Genomic DNA, 21968 nt, shown 5'->3' with positions numbered 1-21968 from the left:
CCCTGTACCCCCTGATTTGGTGTATTGCCATGTGCTCCCAAAGCTAGCCTCCTTACGCCGCGTTGTTTAATTTCTAACCTTGCTTGAACATCTGGTCTCATGCACAGGACCGCATTACCGAAAGTCAGGCTAGGAACTATCACCCCTTTCCAGGTCCCTCTTACCACTTCATACTTATTGTAATTCCACAGTGCCCTATTTTTCATGACAGCTGCATTCCTACTAGCTTTATTCATTACATATTTTTCATCCTCTGTCAGATACTCAGCGCCGTTATTTATCCACACCTCAAGATACTTGTAGTCATCCACTTTTTCTAGCGTGAACCCCTGTATCGTTTGTGTTTGCGGCGCCATCTTGTGGAGGCTTCAGCAAGTGTTGGGCGCCGTCAAAATAACGCCTGAACTATTTGACGGCCTACGGCGCCTACGGGAACTGGAAGAACGCTGCAAGGAGGCCGCCGCCAGCTGTGGAGATCACGCGGCGTGCGCTAGATTTCTACGCGCGCGTGAATTCAGGCGAGCGTAACTTTCTCACGTGCTGTGCCTCTTAATCACGCGTGACTAATAGTCGATTAGTTGTAACGAGCAATGGCGTACTGCTGTTGCGAAACTTGCCGATAAGTGAGCGGTATCTGGAAGTGGTGATAAAGTCGCTTGAAAGGGTGATAACTCCGCTATACCAGAGACAGATCTCGTAGTACGGGTAAGACGACACAGTCAGCCTCTCTCGGTGCTGGTCTGTTTCAACTTTCCGTTTTTTTAAAAGAACGAACCACTTTTATTGAGCGATGCGGTTGTGCTTGGGTGTGCTGTGTGTGATTTCTTGTAGTTGAAAGCATCGCGAATTCTTTGAGCTCCTTCATACGCTTGATGTGAAGTTTTCCGCGAAAGCGCCGATAAATAATGCTGAAAAAGCCCTTCCAACTCGCACGTGCATTATCTGTTGTCGGCGATTTCATTTAAGCTTTTCCGAGTAGATTTCTTGCGGGCAGATAAGTCCACTTATTTCGACGCACGAAGTCATTCGTCGTTTCTGTGCTAACGCAATGCTCGCGCTTTGCGACTGCATTCTTGCTGTATGAAAAAAGCTCCATGTCCCTAGCTAGCGGACTGGTGAACTGACCATGCTTTTCATTACGTGTGGACGCGTTCTATGCGCTTGTTAGTTCGTTGACCCAAGGGTTGGTTTGATCGTAATCACCGCCATCCGATTCTCAACGAAAAGAACACCGTACGTGTTCTGTGGACTACGTGGACTGTTGTGCGCCAGAAGTATGTTAGCGTTTGATATTATGTGCTAGACCGATCTGTTTCGAAGCCGCGTTTAAATTTTTTGTATGCTTATTGGTCTCCTAGTTGTTGTATTTTATTGCTGTTACTTGTTGCCAATTTCTGCTGCTCTATTTTTATTAGCGAGTTTTCTGTTTCAGTGCTAGTATGATCAATGTATTTTTATTTTCCTTCTCGTGCATAAACCTGGAAAGGCTCATTGCATTAAGTAAATTAACAAATAAATGCTCCACTTGCTAGATAACTTGCTACAGGCTTAGGTACCCAGCCCTTACTACCAGCATGCCAGACACGACATATGCATGTGCGTATGTATGCTTCCCGATTCTTTGAATAAAGGTTGGTAAAAATTGGAATTAAATGAACTACTGTTGAGTTATAAAGGCTGCGGAACTAATGGACTAAAGTTGAAGTTTGTTTCCAGTGCAACAAATGACGAAACATCTTTAATCAATTCTTGCACTTTTACAAGCTTCGAACACAATTAGAGATGTCAAACCAGCTAGCCTTCACAGTAGTTGTACTTCCCTACAGGAAATACCTTTAGTTGTGTCGCAATCAACAAGTGGAATACCTCCCAGCACCACCTTCTCATAATATCATCATCATCAGCCTGACTACGGCCATGGTTGGGCAAAGGCCTCTCCAATGTTTCTCCAATTAACTCTGTCCTTTGCCAGCTGCGGCCACCGTACCACTTCAAGCTTCGTAATCTCATCCGCCCACCTAACTTTCTGCCACCGCCTGCTACGCTTGTCTTCTCTTGGAATCCACTCCGTTACCCTTAAGTACCAGCGGTTATCATGCATTTGCATTACATGCCCTGCCCAAGCCCATTTCTTCCTCTTTATTTCAACTAGGATGTCATTAACTCGCATTTGTTCCCTCGCCCACTTCCGGTCTCTTGTCACACCTATCATCTTTCTCTCCATGGCTTGCTGCGTTGTCCTTAACTTAAGCCGAGCCCTTTCCGTTAGCCTCCAGGTTTCTGTCCCGTAGGTGAGTACCGGTAAGACACAGCTGTTGTATACTTTTCTCTTGAGGGATATTGGTTAACTGGCATTCATGAGTTGAGAGAACCTGCAGTATGCGCTCCACCCCATTATTATTCTTCTAGTTATTTGTCTCTCATAAGTACAGGCTCGAGTTTTAAATTTTTTTTCCTTTTTCTGCAGCTACAGAGGACCCATGGGTTCAGCTGCCAGACCCTGCTGGCAATGCAGTTCTACCAAAGGGCGGCCTGGGTCGCCCTGTTCCTGTACCTTGCCGGTGGTTTCTGTTGCCTGACGCCACTCTTCCGACTATCCAACCGCGACACCCTGCTGCGTGCTCAAAGTTCTGGACCCCGAGACAGTGCGTGGTTCAAGCTTAACAATGTTTCTGCCTTGGCACTTGTCATTGTGGCCGTTCTCTTCTATGTTCAGGGATTTGTGGTGTTGCTCGCGTGTACCACGCGGACGGACACAAAGTCGCGCGTGGTGAAGAGCATGTTCCCCTTTCTCCTGTGCGCAGTGTGTGTGTCCTTCTGGAAGAAGTCTGAAAACAGCGGCAGTGATGACAAGTCAAACGGCGTCATGGAGCCGCTTGTGCTTGTAGTTTAGAGTACCATTGACTCGTATTGACCAAATGGATTGAGCAGGCGCTGTACTTAGCATTTCCACTTCAGCTGTGTCGGTACTATTGTGTAAGCGACCATTGGGAGGCTGTTCATGCTCTTACCTAGAACATACTTAACTCTCCTTAATGGGATTACCCTTCACTAGGCCTTTGTGCTGATTTTACTTGAATTTCAAGAATTTACAGAGGTGAAGTTCATCATAATGAGTTCATGTCTATAGAGCACTTGTTCCATGGTCAGCAATGTGCCTCATCCAATTTCACTGTGTGCCTTGAGCAGTCGAATAATTGCTTCTGACGATTGCCTTGTGTGCTGTTTCAGGATGCAATGAATGTAATTTCTTGTATCACATCTTTTGAGCATCGGGCTGCTTTTATGCTGTGTGTTATACATTTTCATACCTGAATAGTGTCGTTACACAAAACATGCAACTAGAGTTGCAAGAGTTAAAAATAATAACCGAGTCATTTTATACGGATAGTTCAGTTGCCACTACTACGGAGGGTTCGAAACCGTTCACCCTGGGCACTTTTCCATAATCGTTACGTCACATTAGCAGAGCCTGGCCACTATTTTGTTCGCATTACATCAACTTATCGCAGTTTCCGAGGTGTGCCAACACAAGGAAGGGTTCATTTTCCTTAGTCGATTTATCAGAAATAGAATATGAGACAGGTTTACCTGTACATAGTTTGCACCGCCATCATGGCGCCCATATGGTGTCATGTACAAATTATCGATTATGAGGTAATGCAGAAAGTTGGGTGAGTTGGCAGTTCATGATATAAACTTGGCACCAAAGACGAAGACATAAGGAAAGAACATGGGACAGCTGCTGGCTGAGGCTATTGTATGAAATGAATAATCTAATGAATGAAATGAATGCTGAGTGTGTACTTAAGGTGCATTTTGGACTACTACGCTCAATTTTTGTTCTTTGTAAAAATTGATTTTATGGCTCTTTTAACGTTAATATTGATGTTTCTCTGGCAGCAAAGATGCCTTTGTTGCTGAGGAAATGGATATATAAATGGAACCTTTTTTTTTTTCTCCCCGCCACTTGATGCAACTCATGAGGTCAATAGCAAAAAGCACTTTGTGATCATCTTGATGTCATTATAGTTTGCTTATGAAAATGGCGGCGACACTTGCATTTCATTTTTTTTTTTGCTTTTTCTAGCTAATAAGGGCTCTGGTTTCAGTAACCACTTCGCCATTAGAACATGTTAATTTGCCGACACAGGCAAACTTGTTTTTCAGAATTCCTTTAGTGAAGCTTGTGTTTTTATGAACGTAGATCGTGACTTTATCGCATAAAAAATGGAATTGCCGTAGCTTATTTTAAAATTTTGTGCTGTGTAGTCATTGTTGCTCATGATAATTCCCTTTTTTTAACGCTGTGAAGTGTCATTAAGGGCTGTCGTCAACTGTGTGGCAGGGTCCCACAAAACAGTGACAAAATAATGCGCTCACTGTAGACTATGTTTATGTGAAATTAATTGCACCAACTCTTCTTTTGTCCAGTGACATTGCTAATCAAATTCTTGATACAATTACTCCATTTGCGAAGCGTTAGTCACAGCTGCAAATTTAGTCATTGCCAGCCAAAGGAGAATGGATGTTATCAAAGAGCTTACGCAAAGGATTGACTATATTTTGGACTCTGTTCATAATATTCTGCTTTTACTCGAGCTTAATAGCATAATATAAGGATTTACGTGGTTTTTGTGACATTTCTTTGGCACTCAAATGCAGACATGTTCATGGTCATGCCATAGTCTTGTCAGTCATGTACAGATTTTTTTTCTTTAACCAAAGCATTTGTGATAATTGATGCTTGTCATAAGAAACCACCAAATAAAGATGATTTTATAAAAGTTTGTATCTTTCTCAAAGAGATTGTAATGTGGTTCTTGTGAAAACTGCTTGTAGTGTAATGCTCTTAATCCAAAAGTGCATTACAAATAGCATTGCAAAAATAGCACCATATGCACTTGCTTCCAAAATAATTATTTGGAATGTGAAGTGCACTATGTTCAACAAATGAAACACAATGCAGTAAACAAATACTATGCAGATTTTTGTTGACGAGGCGAAAATGATGCAACTGATCTTTGCTAATGACTGCTCTTTCTAACAAAGAGCATACTATGCCATTAATTAACCTCCTTTCTAAAGCGAAACTTATTTAGTTATGCATTATCTTTATTGCCACTATTATTTGCATTTGGTCACCATGGTATATCCAGGAACCAACTCACTAGCGCATCATATCATACGAAACGTCAAATAGATTTCCTACACCCATTCTTGCGTATACTATACATTGCCTGTACAGTTTCACATACAAACTTCTTATAAAGCACTTACACAATTTTTTTCGTACAGGCGTGCATTAATACATACTTATCAGAATGCATAAAATCTGAATTCTGCATTTCAGATCGAAGGAGTGCAAGATTATTAATTCAAATTTGGAACAACCCAGTCAAGCAATCTCCAGGTATTCCTGATTAGGCTTCCAAACACATGATGGCATTTGTTGCCTTATTCTTTTGTTTGACAAAATTTTCGGATCGTTTATCAGACATAAACATAGTATATCAATAACACGCCACCTGCTCTCAAATGAAAAACATTTTCAGCAGAGGCTGTAATGACGCAAAGTTTATATAAGTTTACATAAATGTACAATCAGCAGTGCCGTCACTTGCATAATATAATTACCATTCGAAATTTCCCAACTCGCATTCTAGCAAAAACTTCCTGCACTGCTTAACGAGCTTCCGTTGAGGCTCATCAAAATGAATTCTCACCATCTAAAGTGCATAACGCAAGACAGCATGTGGCGTTTTCACACCAACATAGAGCATAGACAGACTTCTCACACAATGCTTCACAGTGAGAACAATATGAACAGGCACATAAAATCGCTGCCATAGACAGTACAGTAGCATAAACTTCACCTTATGCTACACAAAGAGGAATGGATGCATAAGACCATTGTACATCTGCACGTAGAAAAGCGTCATAGAGCATCACTAGGTGATAACGCATGACATGACTGTCCTTGGGCAGTACGGCAACAGCATTGTCTGTTGCAGGTAACCATTAACTTTTATCACTATTACAGTATCACTGCTATGGACTCAGTGTGAACGTGTGACGTCATTACCCGCTTGACATAAGCACACAGAAAAGCATGGAAACGTGCATGGTACTGAGCCACCGTCGGAGAACGCGTCCTTGCATAAAAGTCATGCCGTCGCTTCGCGAGACAAAAAAATCATCAATGCGTGCTGTCGCTACGTGACACAGACGCATGGCACAGTAAACACTGCGCACAATCAAAATACTGAAACTCGCACAAGTCCACGCCACAACCACATGAGGTCAGTAACAAATGGTTGTGGATCTCAAGTGCGCCAGCTCCTTGTAACTGTTCAGTGAGTGCTTTTGAAGAGCTGCTCGTAGAGTTCTGGCTGCCCCTGGGGCTTCTGGAACTTGGTGCCGATCTCCTGAATCTTCATGCGACGCCTCACGTGGGGTGGAGGACACCTGCCAGAAAACAAGAAGGCATCGGAAATCAGTGCTAAGACATCCAAAGTGTCAGTGACATGACTGCTCCAGCAGCCTCCACTCGGAGGCTGCCGTGATACGGTTACACTGAGAGCCTAGTACTGCAACCCTTAAGTGTTATCCGGCTTATGGAGGACAACTGTGACAAGGTTTGGGTTAATTTCGACTCTTTTTACTGCTCCCTGGGAACTCAACTGATATCATTTAGAAGTTCAAATGGTTTTAGCTTACTCTGGTAAGTTTCGAGCAACACTGTGTGTGTGTGTGCATGCGTGCATGTATGCGCACGTGCGTGCACATTATATCTCTGTGAGACCTGAGCAACAGTTAAGTACGTCGGCGTTAATTAAAATATATTCAAGCCTAGGTGTTCCAAAGGGCTTGAATCTAAACGTTCGCAGCTCTAGGTACCAGTTTTTTTCGCTATGACCCTTTTCATGTGCTACAGTACGAATTCCTACGCCGCCAGGATCATGCAACTATATGTCGTACTATGACGCCCATTCCTTTAACTACATATTCAGCAGAATGCACATTTAAACCAAATTAAATAATCTCATCGAGAAGTGCAGGAAACTTAGGAGTCATTTGGCCTCGAATTGGCTGCAAAACCTATGCACTGTTAAAAAATACCGTAAAAGACAGATGGGCAACATACACGGGGTGTTTAATTGTGCGGAGTCGCCATTCTGTTACAGTGCAATGCAAATGGTCACAAATTGACCACAATTCAAAAAACTCTTTCCACAAGGGAACCTCACATTTCTGCCTCGAGTCGCCGTCTCCGACAGATGTTGAGCGCAGTCTGCCGGATGAGCACACCCAGGACGCGGCGACTCACCACCATTCCGTCCACAAGAGGCAATGCCTGTATGGACCTGGAAATGAAGTGCCCACCATGTCCGTATGTCCATGCACACTACTTTTCACGAGTACCTGCCTGTGCCAGCACAGTGTTTTACAGTGATGATACTGCCAAGTAGGTTACGCCTGCTGCATGGCAGATCAACTACTGATCTCCAATTAACCCGTGCCTGCTCATCAGATGGTGTCTGGTTCAATCCTTCAATTATGTATTCATGCCGCGTGCAGCAAGTTAACAACCAAAAATACTCTTGCACTCTTCTAACACCTGTGGAACTTTCGCGCTATACATATGCTACAAAAAAGAAAAGAAAACGCTGTGCAGAGCCAATAAACCCCACCGTCTCACATTCTCCATCTTGGGCATCCTTAACCTCAGGGATGTTGGTCTGTGCCCCATGTTAGGCGAAAGTACATTTCCCTTATCACTTCCTTTTGACTGCTAGGAGTAACTGTATCAGCTGTTTTTATTTTCTGTATACATGAGTTATCATTTTTAGCCTGCAATTTCACCTGGATTCTGTTGTTACTATGAATTTACATTTCCTATCACAGCGGCAGATATTATGACCAAACCATCCCCCAAGATCCATAGTCATTATCCGCAGCACGAAACGAGACCATGTAGTAAGGTCCCATGACTCAATGCCATCCATTACACGCCCCACAGGCCATGTAACATATTACTGCTTGCAACTGAGCCGATGAACACACTCCCCGGTCACATTCCTTCTTCCGCAACCCTCTCCTTACATATTAAACTAAAGCCAAAAGTCACGTGACATTACATGTATACCCCATCAATCCTTTGTTGTTCTTTAGAACAACTTGAAGTAAGTATGTTAACGATATTTTTTTCAACTGACGCTTGTAGCCCACCCTCAAGTAACGACCTATGACAGGCCCTCAAAGCGTTCAAAGAAAATCAATAAATGTAAAAGGAGCGTCTGCAAGGGGCACCGACTTGGTTCCTCGACTCTGCACTTTGATGCGGAACAGGCCGCTCTGCAGAGCATGGACGAATATCACAAACACGTCTCCACGCCCAGCAGGGGTCTCCTGGCCAGTATTGGTGGCCGGCAGCAGCTCGCCTGCAATGCAAGAAATACAGAACAGAGATTAGAAGCCAGTTCTCACAACCTCACCTGCACAGCAGGGGATGGACAGGCTTGCCACGTTTACATGTAGTCCCGTTTGTCCCAAACACGCTCTAACTGACCCTAATTTAATTTGAGATACTAGAAATAACCAGACCACTGAAGAGGCCAGCAACCTGACAAGTCATAATACAACATTGGTGGTTGACTGAACCTATCCTTTCGATGGTCGCATTTTCGACGGAGGCAAAATGCTAGAGGCCCGTGTGCTATGCAATGTCAGTGCAAGTTAAAGAACCCCAGGTAATCGAAATTATCTGGCGCCCTCCACTACGGCGTCCCTCATAGCCTGAGTCGCTTTAGGACGTTAAATCCCCATAAAATCAAAACCAAATCAACTTATCAATTATGAATGCGACAACACATAACTCCTGGATGTTTCACCTTCCTCTGAGGGGTGGGGGGGCCAAAAATGTGACAATGACAGCTCATCACCATCACTTTCAGCACGATTACGCCCACTGTAGGCAATGGTCTCTTCCAATGCTATCCAACAACCCTGTTCTGAGCCATCTGTGGTCACCCTATCCCAGCAAACTCCCTAATTTCATGCACCCATCTGACTCTCTGGCCCCTAAAGATAGCTGTCTGGTCCTAATCTAGCAGAAACAACGTCAACGCTACACATTTTCCGTCAGCGGCATTTTGCCTTTTTTGGGCGATGCTCCTACGATGTGTGAACTACGACAGTAGGGTGCTGCTTGAAAAAAAAAAAAAAAAGGCAGTTGGCAACAACAGCCCATGGTCCGCAAGTGCTATCACTCTGCTAACTAGTAATCATAGCCACAAACGAAAATAACGTTTTAATGTGTCCCTCTATTAAACAATCAGAGGCACCAAAATTCTTGCATTCATCTTGCACTCATGACAATTTCGGCTGCACCTATGCTGCATTGCTCCCCGCCACATCACTGCACGGGCGGGGCAGAGAATGTCACATTGTATGTCCGTCATAGAGCGTCATGATTTGATTTATGTCACTCTGCGCCCTTCCCCGAGCGTGCGATTTTTGAATGGCGCCAGCAATGGCCCAAATCAGTCGAGCCACAGCGTGAAGGTATCACATTTTCAAGATTCTAAAAACTGATACGGCTATTATTATCAACCAGCTACAAATCTCTAATTGCAAGCAGCTGCTTATTGGTAACAGTTAAAAAGTTAACTATTAGAATTTAGTTAATCACTCTATTAGTTCACATGATTCGCCTGTTTTTTGACGTCCGCCAACACTGGTATTAGTACTATGCCGCAATAAGTTCCTCTTTATCTCAAAACCCCCCTTTTTTTTTTTAGATTAGGTAGTGGCCGGCATCCCTGAAAAATCCGGTATGTCGGTTTTATGGCCAACTCTGATGCATAAAGCAAAAATTGAACAATATTGTTTTAAAAATTAGGACGAATTCAATATAGCCAATAAATCGTAACATTCATGTTCATTACATTGTAACGAAGACAGGACCGGCACAGATCACAGTCTCAGCGAAGTCCAGCGCACAGCAGGGAACTCACAAGATGGCTGTCCGAACCACACACACACTTCGTCTTTGTCCACCGGCACACGCACACTTCGCCTTCATCGTCGGCGCGCTCCCATGAGCACGCACCAATATTGACATTTGACAATTTATTGAAATAATATGTAGCACCTGGGGAAAAGTTATGTTATGAAAGCATGTGCACTCACTTAGGGGAAAGCAGACATGGTCCTCAAAGCTCTCAAGCCACACCACCAAGACCTTCAGTTCAGCCAGCGTCACGTTGGGCAGACGCGCAGGCCTTGAACGGGCAGGCCTGGTCACCGTTTCGGTGGCATCGATGTTGAGGGACATGGCACGCTGTGCTTTCTCCAGCACTCCTTCGGAACCACTTGCCATGCTGTCATATGTTGGTGGGCCCAACATGGTGGTCGTCGTCCGCTCAGGGAAGCTGTCCGCTGCTGGGAATAAAAAAAGATAAGAGATCAGTTTCCCTTATCAATGACTTTCAGTGTAAAAATGAAATATCTGAAGGTTACTGAACAAGTTCAGCTGCCCGAGCTTTCAAATGCCTTGGAGGACTTGCATGCCATATTTTCACCCAGGTGAGATTGGAAGAATAGGAACATGATGAAGCCTGTATCTTCATTTCATTCAAATTATACGACTAAACTTAAAAATGTCACATTAATTCAAATAAGCCTATATTGCATTGCTTCCCAACAGTGATTTACCATCTCAAGAAACATGACCCATCTACTAACACTAATATGCTGACGTCATAACCAATTGCATTGCCTAGCTAATGCAGCTGGTATACGTGCAAAATTGAATTCAAAATTATGTGTGCAATATGTGGCCTGTCCGCATATTTTTATGACTGCACTAATAACTTTGCTGGTATACAGGGCATCCCATGCAATTTGAGCTAAGTGCTTAAAAAGTGCTGGTGAATCGCAAGGAAATCAAAAGGAAAAACTATTTTTGGAAGCTGGTTATAAGAACCATGAATGCAACTTAGCTCCCACTAATCTAGCTTATCGAGCAAGCAACAGAAAGCAGTGAGCCGAGTGTCGAGAAAGACACGAGAGGTGTTCTTCACTCTTTTTCTAGGTAATCAGCTAAAACTAGCTGTTAAACTTTTAAAGAGCTGCAGATACATTAAAGGCTTCAATTAGAAAATTACTGGATATCAGAGGAAACTGTCAATGGCACAGTACTTTGGGAAAGACAGGTTGGACGTGAACATTCACTACTCAGTTCTTTTCTAACGGAAGTACAGTCTTGGTAAAATATATACAGCCCAAGGAGTTCGCTTCCAAGCCGTGTAGCGGGGCTCCTATTAGGGTCCCTATTAGGGGCTCCTATTAGGTAGATTAGGGTCCTTGTGATTGCAAGAGGAGCCACACTGCAGAGCTCAGAAGCAGACCCCTTGGGCTGTGTACTTTTGACAAAGTCTACATGAAACTCTAACGGAGCACAATATTATTGTCACAGTGTTAATCTCAGTGCCATGCTCTTTCCAATGGAACATTCGTATCTGCACATATGATTACCATGAATGTCACACGGACATTTAGAACTCTTTAACTTGTGGTTATGAGTCTATACCACACTAATTGATTGAGGGGACCATCACAAACCGAAGGTGAAATAAGGCAACAAAGTTCTGAATGCATTCCAAGGTATAACTGGTGGCAATAAACAAATTATAGACCCTATTCATGTGACATCAATTGTGCAGCATGCCTAGGCAGGCAACCATGGCATGCAACAACATGGCGGTTGCACAGCATTGTGAGCACATGAGCAGGCTAATCCCGTTTTCCAGCATGGCGGAGGAGGCAAGCTTTATCAGCAACCTCCCGTTCATGTCTTTGTGCAGCGCCTTAAGGGCCAGGAGCAGCCCAGTTTCAGCTTTTAGTTTAAACCGTCGCAATAGCACGGCCGCTGGCAGGGTACAGGTTTGCCAACGCATGAGCCTCCTGCCACCCATCAAATCTGAGAATGAAGAGGGTCTATAGATACCTCCGTATATAGGCCATAGTTGCAAAAAATTTTTGAAATCCCATAAGCGGCAAAAGTGGTCAGAACAGATAAAGGATAGAAGGACAACCCCGAGCACGCGCAGAGTACTCTGTGTTTAAAGATCCCAAAACTGGACGACAGACCTTTAGGTCTCAGCGTGACTTCGCCGGAAGCAACGTCTCGGGGGAGGCTCTTGGGCGATGGGACCACAAAGACCAGTTCGGACATCACGTCAGACCAGTAGAGCACCTGGTGATGACCGCTGTACAGGCTGCCACCATGATCTGCCGGCAGGTCCGCTGTGGAAGGAGACCTTTTATTTTGTAGCCCGAAGTCACAAAAACTTGTCCTTTTTTTTTTTGAAAACCTAATGCTTAGCTTAGCAGTGCTATACTGCCTTCGTGTTCTGTGCCACAACAGACCAGTACCCAATGCTTGTATCTCCAACAATTTTGATGGAAGCGAAATCGAAAATGCCCATGTGCTATGCAATGCCAGTAGTGTTAAAGAACCCCAGCCAGTTAAAATTAATCAGGAGCCCTCCACTACAACCTTTAGCATAGCCCATGAGCTGCTTTGGAATGTTAAACACCCCATATACATTGTGATGTAATACTTAAAACCCAATAAGACATGCTGCTAACATATATAGCACCAATGTTTTCGTAACTGTGCACTAGAAGATACTTAACACCTAACCCTATAGTCATTACTTATAACTTACTAATGGACACAAGTACCCAGCATACCCGGCACTGTGTATACCTTCATGTATTAGCTACCGTGAGGTTGAAACAAGTAGCAGCAAACGTCTCACTTTAAGACAGATGGCACCATCATCTATATGGTACGCTATCCGATTTCAGAGTGCTGGATCTTAAGGCAAAGGTTCTTGGCCTGTACATAGTAGCAGTACAGGCAGTCATCATCTGCATTACCAAAGATGCATATTTTAAATAGGCCTTGCCAAAGACAACCTGCAAATTTCAATTTATTTCAAAGAAAATATGCGATTAATCTGACTGAATGTGGCATGAAGCAATGCACACTGCCAAGTATATGACATTTCTGCGAAATCTCAGCGCAAGCTAGCCAATCAATTTACTATGAGAAGCAATTATATATGCCTCAAAAAGTGATGCCACAGTCAGTAGGTACAACTGCGGACGGTGGTATAGAACATGAACCTGTGAACAGCTCCGTACCAATGTTGAAGTCACCACTGGTAACTCTCCACGAGGTGGCCACATTGCCAGTCCAGCCAGTATGCATTCCCACGTCAACTGGCCAACCCAGTGATCGCAGGAACTCGAGAAACTGTGGATGCACATTTCGGCTGCTTGTCTGCAGGAAAAAGAGACGCCGCTGGGTTACACCAACATCAAGCAAAGCACACAATGGAATCAGTGTCAGAAAGTCACGCACCAACCGTAAGCCATCTTTTTTTGCTTGCACGCACATAACCACCATGACCTCCACAACAGCACAGAACTATTCTTACCGTCTCTTTAAGGTTAACGTCACTCCCTTGCAGATATCGGATGCACATGCTCAAAAAACTCACCACATTGCCCAGGATCTCGAGCGGGGTCACTTGGCCCTCCTTGACATAGAAGACAAACACAGTGTCGTTGGTGCGTGAGGAGATGCGGTCCAGGCTGTCGAGCGCACTGTAGAATCCTGGCTGGTTCTGGTTCAGCGCCATCAGAGGTTGGCCGTTTCCCGTCACCACCTGGCCAGTAGCACAAAAGAAACATCAGTGTTATGACTGCAAGGCTAAACCCAGCAGTTAGCGAAAGCAGCAAAGCTTAAGAGAAAAATAGCAGCTGCGAAGGCTCAAATACCTTTCCGACATCGTCCCAGAGAAATCCTAGGTGCGACAAGAACAAGCGGGCGGTCTGGAATTCTTGACAGACACTGAAATGCCAGAAACAAGGTTTTTCTACTAAAACTAAAGAGAATTTCGAGCACTGGCAGCTTCATCGAGTACCTACGCAACTACAGTGCACTGACAGTTGTCAGCATATTAACATCAGCTTGCTGTCTGCTAGATATATCAGCAGACATGCCAATATAACATAAAAAAGCGGTTGCAGTACAGGCACTCAACAGTCGCGACAGTCAAGCATGGTACAGATGCTAAATGGGCCCCATTGTGACCGCCGCCGACAGCCTTACTCCAAGTGACTGAACCACAAACCTGGGAGCATTGCAGTCCGTGGCTGGATCGGGAAAATCCTGCTCCTGCATGGCCTCTTCCCACCGGCGGCAGATGCTTTTCTCCACCTTGGCCTGCTGGTCGAGGAAGCCCAGCATCTGAGCTTCATCGCGGCTCAGCATCTGTGATGTCGGATCTGGAATGCTCTTGTCACTGCCAGAAGGACGAGATGAAAACAAGAATAGGGACACCGATTACGGACACAGCCTAGGTACACTGACTAGGGACACCAATGTAAATGACTAAAGACGCCGACTAATCCTGAGGTGGCGCACTGGTTATGGAACTCCGTAACCACTGAGGTGGCTCAGTGGTTATGGTACCCAACCATACCCCCCCAACAACACCCAACAATTCTGGAAAAAAGCATTTTTGAACGGGAACCAGTTTATGAATGGAAATTTTTCATATATTGTAAGGTTTCACTATAACAATCAGTATATCCATAGATGACCCGACAGCAGTCCAGCATTTTTTTCCTATTACCATTTTTGCTATCGTCAAAAGAGTTCCCCATTGGTTTTCTACAGCGGTCTTAACTGCTTGATGAGATTGATGGAAACACTTTCAAAGAAAGATTTTGCTACATATCAGAATAATAGACCATTACCCTCAATACTTCCACAACAAGGTCTTAAAATTTTCCAATTTTCCAAATTTTTGTCCGAGAATGTTGAACATGCACATTAAGGAATCCCAGGTAGCCAGAATTAGCCACGGCCCTCCACTATGGCGTTCCTGATAGCACGAGTAACTTTGGGATGTTAAACTCCATATAGCTAAACCGATTAAAAACACTGACTACATTGGGACACTGACTGGGACATTCTGACCAGGAACACAGCCTAAAACCACTAACAAATAAATACTGACTACAGGATTAGGGACACTCCTGTTACGAGTACTCATTTCAACCAGGAATGCTAGTCCTGACTCAGAGCAGTACCCTACTCCCTCAGAACAGGGCAATATAGTGAATACTGCTATATATAGGGTGTTTCATCTCAGACTTTAAACAATTTTTAAAAATAGGCTTTCCGAGTCAGAAGAGCACTTTTTTTGGCATAGCAATGTCAGTGGTCCAGTACAACAGAATGTGTTGTGTGTTTCGTTCTTCACTGTCCTGTCCATCATGCTGTAGTCATAGAATCAGTATACAGCTAAGACTTCCGAACTAGCAGGCTGCTTAACTAATATTGAATAGTTAACTTTTTTAACCATTCCTCTTAGGCTCCTTACTTATTGAGAGACGTGTAACCCACCATAAGTAATATCCATATCAGTTTTTAGAATTTCGAAAATGCAGTTACCCTTGGTGCTGTGGCCCAACACATTTTGGCTATTTTGATGAACTACATGCATTGGAGAAGTTGGTTTGACTGCCAGCTTCTCCAAAGCACAGGTGTTATGGCGCGACATAGGCAGAATTTGTTGGGCCACAGTGCTGAGGGTAACCGCGTGTTCGAAATTTTAGAAACTGATGTGGATGTTACTTACAGTGGGCTAAGTACCTCTCAAAAATTAAGGAGCCTAGCAGTGATAGTTACCAAGTTAACTATACAATATTAGTTAACCAGGCTGCTAGTTGGCACGTCTAAGCTGTATTCGGATGCACTACACCGCTGACAATGCTACGGCGAAAAAAGCGCTCTTCTAACTCGAAAAGCCTATTTTTAAAAATTGTGTAAAGTCTTAGGTGAAACACCTGGTATAATACATAGCTCTCTGACAGCCAAGCAAAAAAAACAGCATCATCACTTCAGGTGCAAATGCCAACCGAAACAGGAAGGACTGGTTCATTGCTTTCGCTGCTGGGCACACTATGAACAAAAGGAAGTAGTACAAGACAATGTCAGCCAAGCTTCAATGGTTGTGAAGCAAACTCACATTTCACACGTGGGAATGTCCGCAATGCTTTCAGGGAAAAAAGACGGCGGTGGATTTGTTCGAACTGCCGGCTCATAACAGGGCATCGGTCTCCCTGGATTCACAGCCGCACTTCGAGACCCAGACTGCATGCAAAAAACATGGCAAAAGTATTCAGGGAAATTAGCAAAACGTGGTGACCGGTAAGACAAGGAGCGCAACACTTACAACAGAACCACAAACACTGAATGAGCAGCCAATCGTTAACCGGCCGTCAGGCATATTATTTTGCTGTGTTGACCAGTTTGCCGTGACATCAACTCAAAGTTCTCACAAAATGTCAATGTCTCAACACACCAACATCCGGTACCTGCATTGACCATCATCATCACCATTATCACAAGCCTGACTAGTTCCACAGCAGGAAAGAGGCCTCTCCCATATCCCTCTAATTAACTCTTCTCTCTGCCAGCTGTGGTCGCCTTACCCTTGCAAATTTTCTAGTCTCATTCGCCCACACGACCCTGTGCCACCCCCTGCTGCGCCTGCCTTCTCTTGAAATCCATTCTGTCATTCAAAGAGACCAATGGTTACGTTGCCTTCACATTACATATCCTGCCCGTGCATGCCCATTTCTCCTTAATTTTAAATAAGGACATCATTAATTTGTATTCGTTCCCTGACCCATTCCGCTTTCTTACCGTCTCTTAATGTTACACCTGTCATTTTTCTTTCTATAGCTTGCTGCGTTGTCCTCAATTCCAAGTTCAGGCCTTTTCACTGGTGTCCATGTTTCCCGCTGATAGGTAAGTACCGGTAAGACACGACTGTTATATACTTGCCTTATGAAGGATAATAATAAGCTGCTATTCACGACGTGGAGTACCTCCCAAATGTACGCTATCCCATTCTTATTCACCTAGTTACGTCAATGCTGGGTTTTATGTCAGCGGTGACTACCTGCTCTGAGTAGCTGCACTCCCTTGTCACTTCCAATGCTTTGCTGCCTATCGCGAGCTGTTGCTCCCTTCTGAGACTACTTAAGATTCCTACAGATTCCTTCGTATTCATTTCAAGGCCCACCGTTCTGCTCTGCCTTTCTAGGTCCTCAATCCCGCTTTGCTGCTTGTCCCCCGAGTTTACTTAGCAAAGCAATAACACCAGTGAACCGTAGATTACTAAGGTATTCTCCGTTAAATTTTAGCCCCGATTCTTTCAGACCAAGACCTCTTAATACCTCTTGCGCGACAACCTTCTTCGTTATTGGGGTTTTATTACTTTTTATATGCAGGACTACGGTGGCTGTGTTGCTACTGTGGACATTTTAATGCGGAAGCATTATATGGCCTATCGGTAGCGAAACCTGGCATCGGCAATATCCAACAGCGGTGGGCCCAAAAATCCCAGATGACATCACTGTGGTATCCAAAAAATAAAAAAATTCTTCCAAAGGTGCGAAATTGAACCCAGGGCTTTCAGAATGCGAGGCAAGCATGCAACCCATGGGCCACAAAACCACATTGCTTCTTGGCGAACAAAGGTGAACTTACTATATGTGTTGATTAACGACTTTATGGTAATGAGCAGGTGTGTCATTAGAAAGGAAGAGATATTTTTTTTTAATAAATGAAACGAAAAAGAAAATTTTAAAAAGCTATGCTTTTGCATCCAAACTATGTCAATAGTCTAAAGTGTCCTCCGTAATTTTTCCAGGCCCTTTAAATACGCCTCTTCTACAACCTGTTTTACTAGTGCCTGCAAGAATGCTGACATTCCGACTGAGTCAAATGGTTTCTTGCAATCTGTGAAGGCCATATATAGGGGTTGGTTATATTCTGAGCACTTCTCTGTCCCCAGATAGATGGTGTGTATATAGCCGACTGTCGAGCAGCCTTTCAAAAGCCAGTCTGGTCCTTTGGTTGTATGCTTGCGGCAACAATACCCTCCTTTTGTGGTTTCACACACAACACATTAACCAGTTATTGTCGATTTTAAATTCATTCCATCCTTTTTTCTTTAATGATATGGACCAAAAAAACTAAAGCCCACCTTGTGCCGTGGAAGCTGCCGAAGTTGCATTGTCCACGCGTGTCGTCCAAATGGAACCCTCACCAAAAGCGTCACAGTTGGGAGTGCGCCTGCATCAATGGTTGCCCAGTTAAAACTACACATCATTACAAATGTGACGATGAATAGTTTTAACAGTCTGATATTGCGTTTCGGTTTCAGCAATGTGGGTAAGTCACAACACAAAGTGAATCCAATTTTCAAGGAAAGCCGAGAAGTCGTTGAAAATGACGGCAACTGTCCAGAGGCTAGTCGATCTTCCAATACGGCCACCGGGACACCGACAACATTCATGCACATGCGAAGTCATGCATCTGCACAATTGTACACACAGTGAAAGACAGGCACCCGTCTGACTAACAGAGAAAAAAAATCAACAAAGATACTAATGCGGTCATGGGTGACAATATGCCACAAAACTTTTCTTTCAATTTCCTTAGATTGTGCAGCACGATCACAGATATTTTTTGATTTCCCGTACATTTCACTGCCTTGCTTTCACTGGTGCTGGTACTATATTGAGCTTAATGTACAGTAGCAACACATCAGCTCTGAGCGATGATGTAGTAAAGGGCTCATTCATTCAGATTTTACTGCTTTTGTAACATTAGTGCTCCCTTGGGATCCTACTGCCTTCTATGTGTTTCAGTTAGCTCCCTTTATGCTAAAATGACAAATTTCAAAAGAAAGCACCTTCAGTGCCCAATTGAAGACAAAATCTAGGAGCCGACAGTTAGAAATTTGCAGTATATATTGCATACACCATCTTAGAGAGATTGGAGGTAGTCTTCCCAAACAAAAAAGCACAAATCTGTCCTGAGGCTTCTGCGTTCAGGGCCGCTGCTGATGTCGTGGAAGGACACAAAAGGACTATTCAAGCCAGTCGCCCCTAGACATAACATATTTTTTCTTCCTTTAAAGGCTCCTGCTCCAAAATAGGACACTGCCAGTGCCACAGCGACACACTTGGGAATAGGTCTGACTTCTCAGATCTTTCTTTAAAACATTGGTTGGTGCCTTGAGATATAGAAAGGATTAATTATATAAACATAAAAAGGTTTAAAAAATGAACAAAGTCTAGATTGGGCCTATGATGGTGTCCTTGTGCTCCAGACTCTACAGCAGAAGTACTTTCTCATTCTGTCTCCCTCAATACACGACTAGCATGGGCAGGAATAGTATGAGACAGCAGGCATGCTTTTTGACACGCATGAAAAAACACATGGACACAGCAGTAGGTTAACAACACAATTGCTGAATGTTTGTTCTTTTAGATTTGTGTCAGTGCATCAAAGGATGAATGACAAAAAGAGCAAAGAACTAAGTGAAAGAACGCTCTTTAATAAAGCATAAAGATTGTCAGCAGCATTCAAAAACTGTTAACATTCACTCTCCGCTGAGAAAGCGGTATGGAAGGAGAAAAAGTCCACGAAGAGATTGGGCACGGAAAAGGAATGACTCAAAATACGTTGAAAATATATGCATAACTGGACGTAATTAAACTGTACAGAGGAATAATTTGTGTGCTGGTGCAAAGTGAGGTTGGTTAGTGAAGCCAATGCCCTGAAGATAAGACAAGACACCCTATATACACTAGGATGCTAGGGAGAGCTGGTATTTTGGGGCCCAGTGTAATATAAGTGTAGTTCCCCCCCCCCCCCCCCCCCCCCCCACTAGTGTAAAGGAAAGCTGGCAAATGAACTCACCCTGGTCATTTCCAAGGTTCTGCTCCAAGACGGCAATGACGGCAGAGTTTTGCGCGACAAAGTAGCGGAAGTGTCTGCCCACGGCCTCCGGCAGCGATGACGTTGTGGCATCCGCGTTTCCAAACTTGAGCAATGCTTCCTCATCGAGCAGAGAAGACAACGTCTCAGGACCAGCCAACTTGGGGAAGTAGCCCTGCGGCAGGCAACGGAAAGCCATATGGATCATTCAGCGTTTCATTAACCTTGTGTGCTCAAAAAGAACTATGGCAGATGGACTGGTTCCCAAGCTCAGATATTTCTTCCTTTTATTTATTTATTTATTTATTTATTTATTTACAGATACTGCAGGCCCTTCTCGGGCCCATGCAGGAGTGGTTACAAGGAGGGAATATAAAACAAAGGGAATACGTAAAGTACAAGGGTACAAAAATAACATTTCATCGCTATAGTGGCACAGGGTACTAATGACGTCAAAGCCAGGAGAAGAAACTAGCGGGTTGAAAAGGAAACACATGTAATTGCAAAGGAAATACAAATGGTTTTCACAGTAATCCTTTTCACAGTAAATACCAGGTACAAGCTGCAAATCTAAAGTACTATGCTATACGGGGGCCCATTCAATCTTATCGGGAATTGAGAAGATAAAAAGGACCGACTACAAAGCATCCGCTGCAGGTACAATAGCAGAACCATGTGCCGAATACTTCAGGCAGGCCTTTTATTGTAGTCCTATGCCAGTAAAAAAAAATTGCTTAACCTCACCTGAGGAATTAAAGCAACAAAAATTGCAAAAAAACATATTTCAGACACGAAAGAAGCAAGCAGACCTTTATACAGAACAAAGAACATACAAAGCATGCCTTGATTTTTGCAATGTTGAAATAGTCCGGACTGCTGTAGTACTAACTCCGTCATGACATGTGCTATGGAATAAAAAAGACACGCTGAAGCTCAAGCCACAAATGGCTTCCTCACCGCGTGGTCCATCATGCAGGACAGAAGTGCTTCAGCGGCATCTCGGACACGCAGAGATGAAGGCTTCAGCTCCTTTTCGGCCTTCAACTGAGGCACATCGGACACTTTGGGCTGGAATGCACACGCAACAATCAATCAAAGCGCTCGCACGTCAGCTGACAATTCCCAATGTCTAACATAAAGGCTCAACTGTGGCATCCTTGTAATGACTATAACGTCACATATGATGCAGACTTTAACAATGTGAGTGATGTTCATTTATGCATGCAGCGCCGCATCAATTCCTTACAACATTGCAGAAACACCTTTTTCGGACGTATTTATCCAGACAAGGTCAAATTGCTAGCCTCTACAGATGCATGGTGGCCAGATAGAAGAACTTCACGCAAAAGCTAATCCTAAGTGCAGAACAGCCCAAGATTTTGAAGCTCATACTTCCTATGCTCAATGCATTGTGCACTGAGAGATGATGGAGAAGCATTGAATTTTGCTACTAATGCAGGCCCCTGAGCATTAATAAGCAGTTTCAAGATTTTTAGGTACTCATCAGCCAGCTTCATTTGTTAATTTTAATTAAACAGTAATCGTATCTTTCTTCATAATTTTATTATATTAATGCAACGCAGCTGTTATAACGCCTGTGTAACATAACATGAGTTACACAGGAATATATCTTCTACCATTTATATGTCTTCTTTTTTTTGTTTCTTCTCAGCATGACCTTGGTGCAAGTACAGTATTGTGCATCTTTATCGCGTAAGACTTCAAAAAATTTTCTCGCTTAAACTGCTGGCTCGTTTGTGGTAAAACTGAGCAAAAGAGCTTGTGTATTGTGGTAACTTTTGTCTTGTAGCAAGTTTTACAACGATACTTACTTGATTCAGCCGCGAATGAAGCAACTCTGTAATCATCTGTGCAGAGATCGATGAACAGAAAACCGCCAACGCCGGATTGCCGCAAAGAGCAGCAGTGGTGCCATCAAAGGACCTGCGCAACTTGTAATGATGACCTCGGCGCCCTTCACGCCGTGGCGCTTTCCTATGCAAACACCAGATGACGCCACTAACGCCCTTTGGTGGAAACCCAGAGTTGGTAGCTTTTGGTTCGTCGATTTAGAGGCAGA

General features: G+C 43.8%; 1 protein-coding gene and 1 long non-coding RNA gene across 21 annotated transcripts in view; one reads left to right on the top strand and one right to left on the bottom strand.

The window, feature by feature from the left end:
* The first annotated feature begins 445 nt into the window (after positions 1–445).
* LOC144104441 (uncharacterized) lies at positions 446–4792 on the top strand. The gene is made up of 2 exons (XR_013308540.1): positions 446–738; positions 2468–4792. It is a non-coding gene; the product is annotated as an uncharacterized LOC144104441 (long non-coding RNA).
* LOC144104439 (ral GTPase-activating protein subunit beta) overlaps positions 4544–21968 on the bottom strand; it is a 59469-nt gene continuing 42044 nt past the window's right edge. For 7 of the 20 annotated variants that reach the window (XM_077637437.1, XM_077637431.1, XM_077637428.1 and 4 more), the window contains 13 exons: positions 20846–20956; positions 19871–20063; positions 18147–18235; positions 16119–16243; positions 14214–14384; positions 13858–13930; positions 13578–13745; positions 13219–13357; positions 12157–12312; positions 10195–10446; positions 8318–8444; positions 7251–7367; positions 5102–6468 (listed from right to left, as the gene is read on the bottom strand). In XM_077637437.1, the coding sequence (XP_077493563.1) occupies positions 6354–6468; positions 7251–7367; positions 8318–8444; positions 10195–10446; positions 12157–12312; positions 13219–13357; positions 13578–13745; positions 13858–13930; positions 14214–14384; positions 16119–16243; positions 18147–18235; positions 19871–20063; positions 20846–20956 (1836 nt within the window). In that variant the 3' untranslated portion in view covers positions 5102–6353. Of the gene's footprint in view, positions 6469–7250; positions 7368–8317; positions 8445–10194; positions 10447–12156; positions 12313–13218; positions 13358–13577; positions 13746–13857; positions 13931–14213; positions 14385–16118; positions 16244–18146; positions 18236–19870; positions 20064–20845; positions 20957–21968 lie in introns of all 20 variants that reach the window. The other 13 variants (XR_013308538.1, XR_013308536.1, XR_013308534.1 and 10 more) reach the window with 5 other exon arrangements.

This window comes from Amblyomma americanum, chromosome 9, assembly GCF_052857255.1.
Source record: "Amblyomma americanum isolate KBUSLIRL-KWMA chromosome 9, ASM5285725v1, whole genome shotgun sequence".
NCBI lineage: Eukaryota > Metazoa > Arthropoda > Arachnida > Ixodida > Ixodidae > Amblyomma > Amblyomma americanum.
The sequence above is the reverse complement of the archived record's forward strand: the minus strand, read 5'-3'. Positions and strand labels throughout refer to the sequence as shown.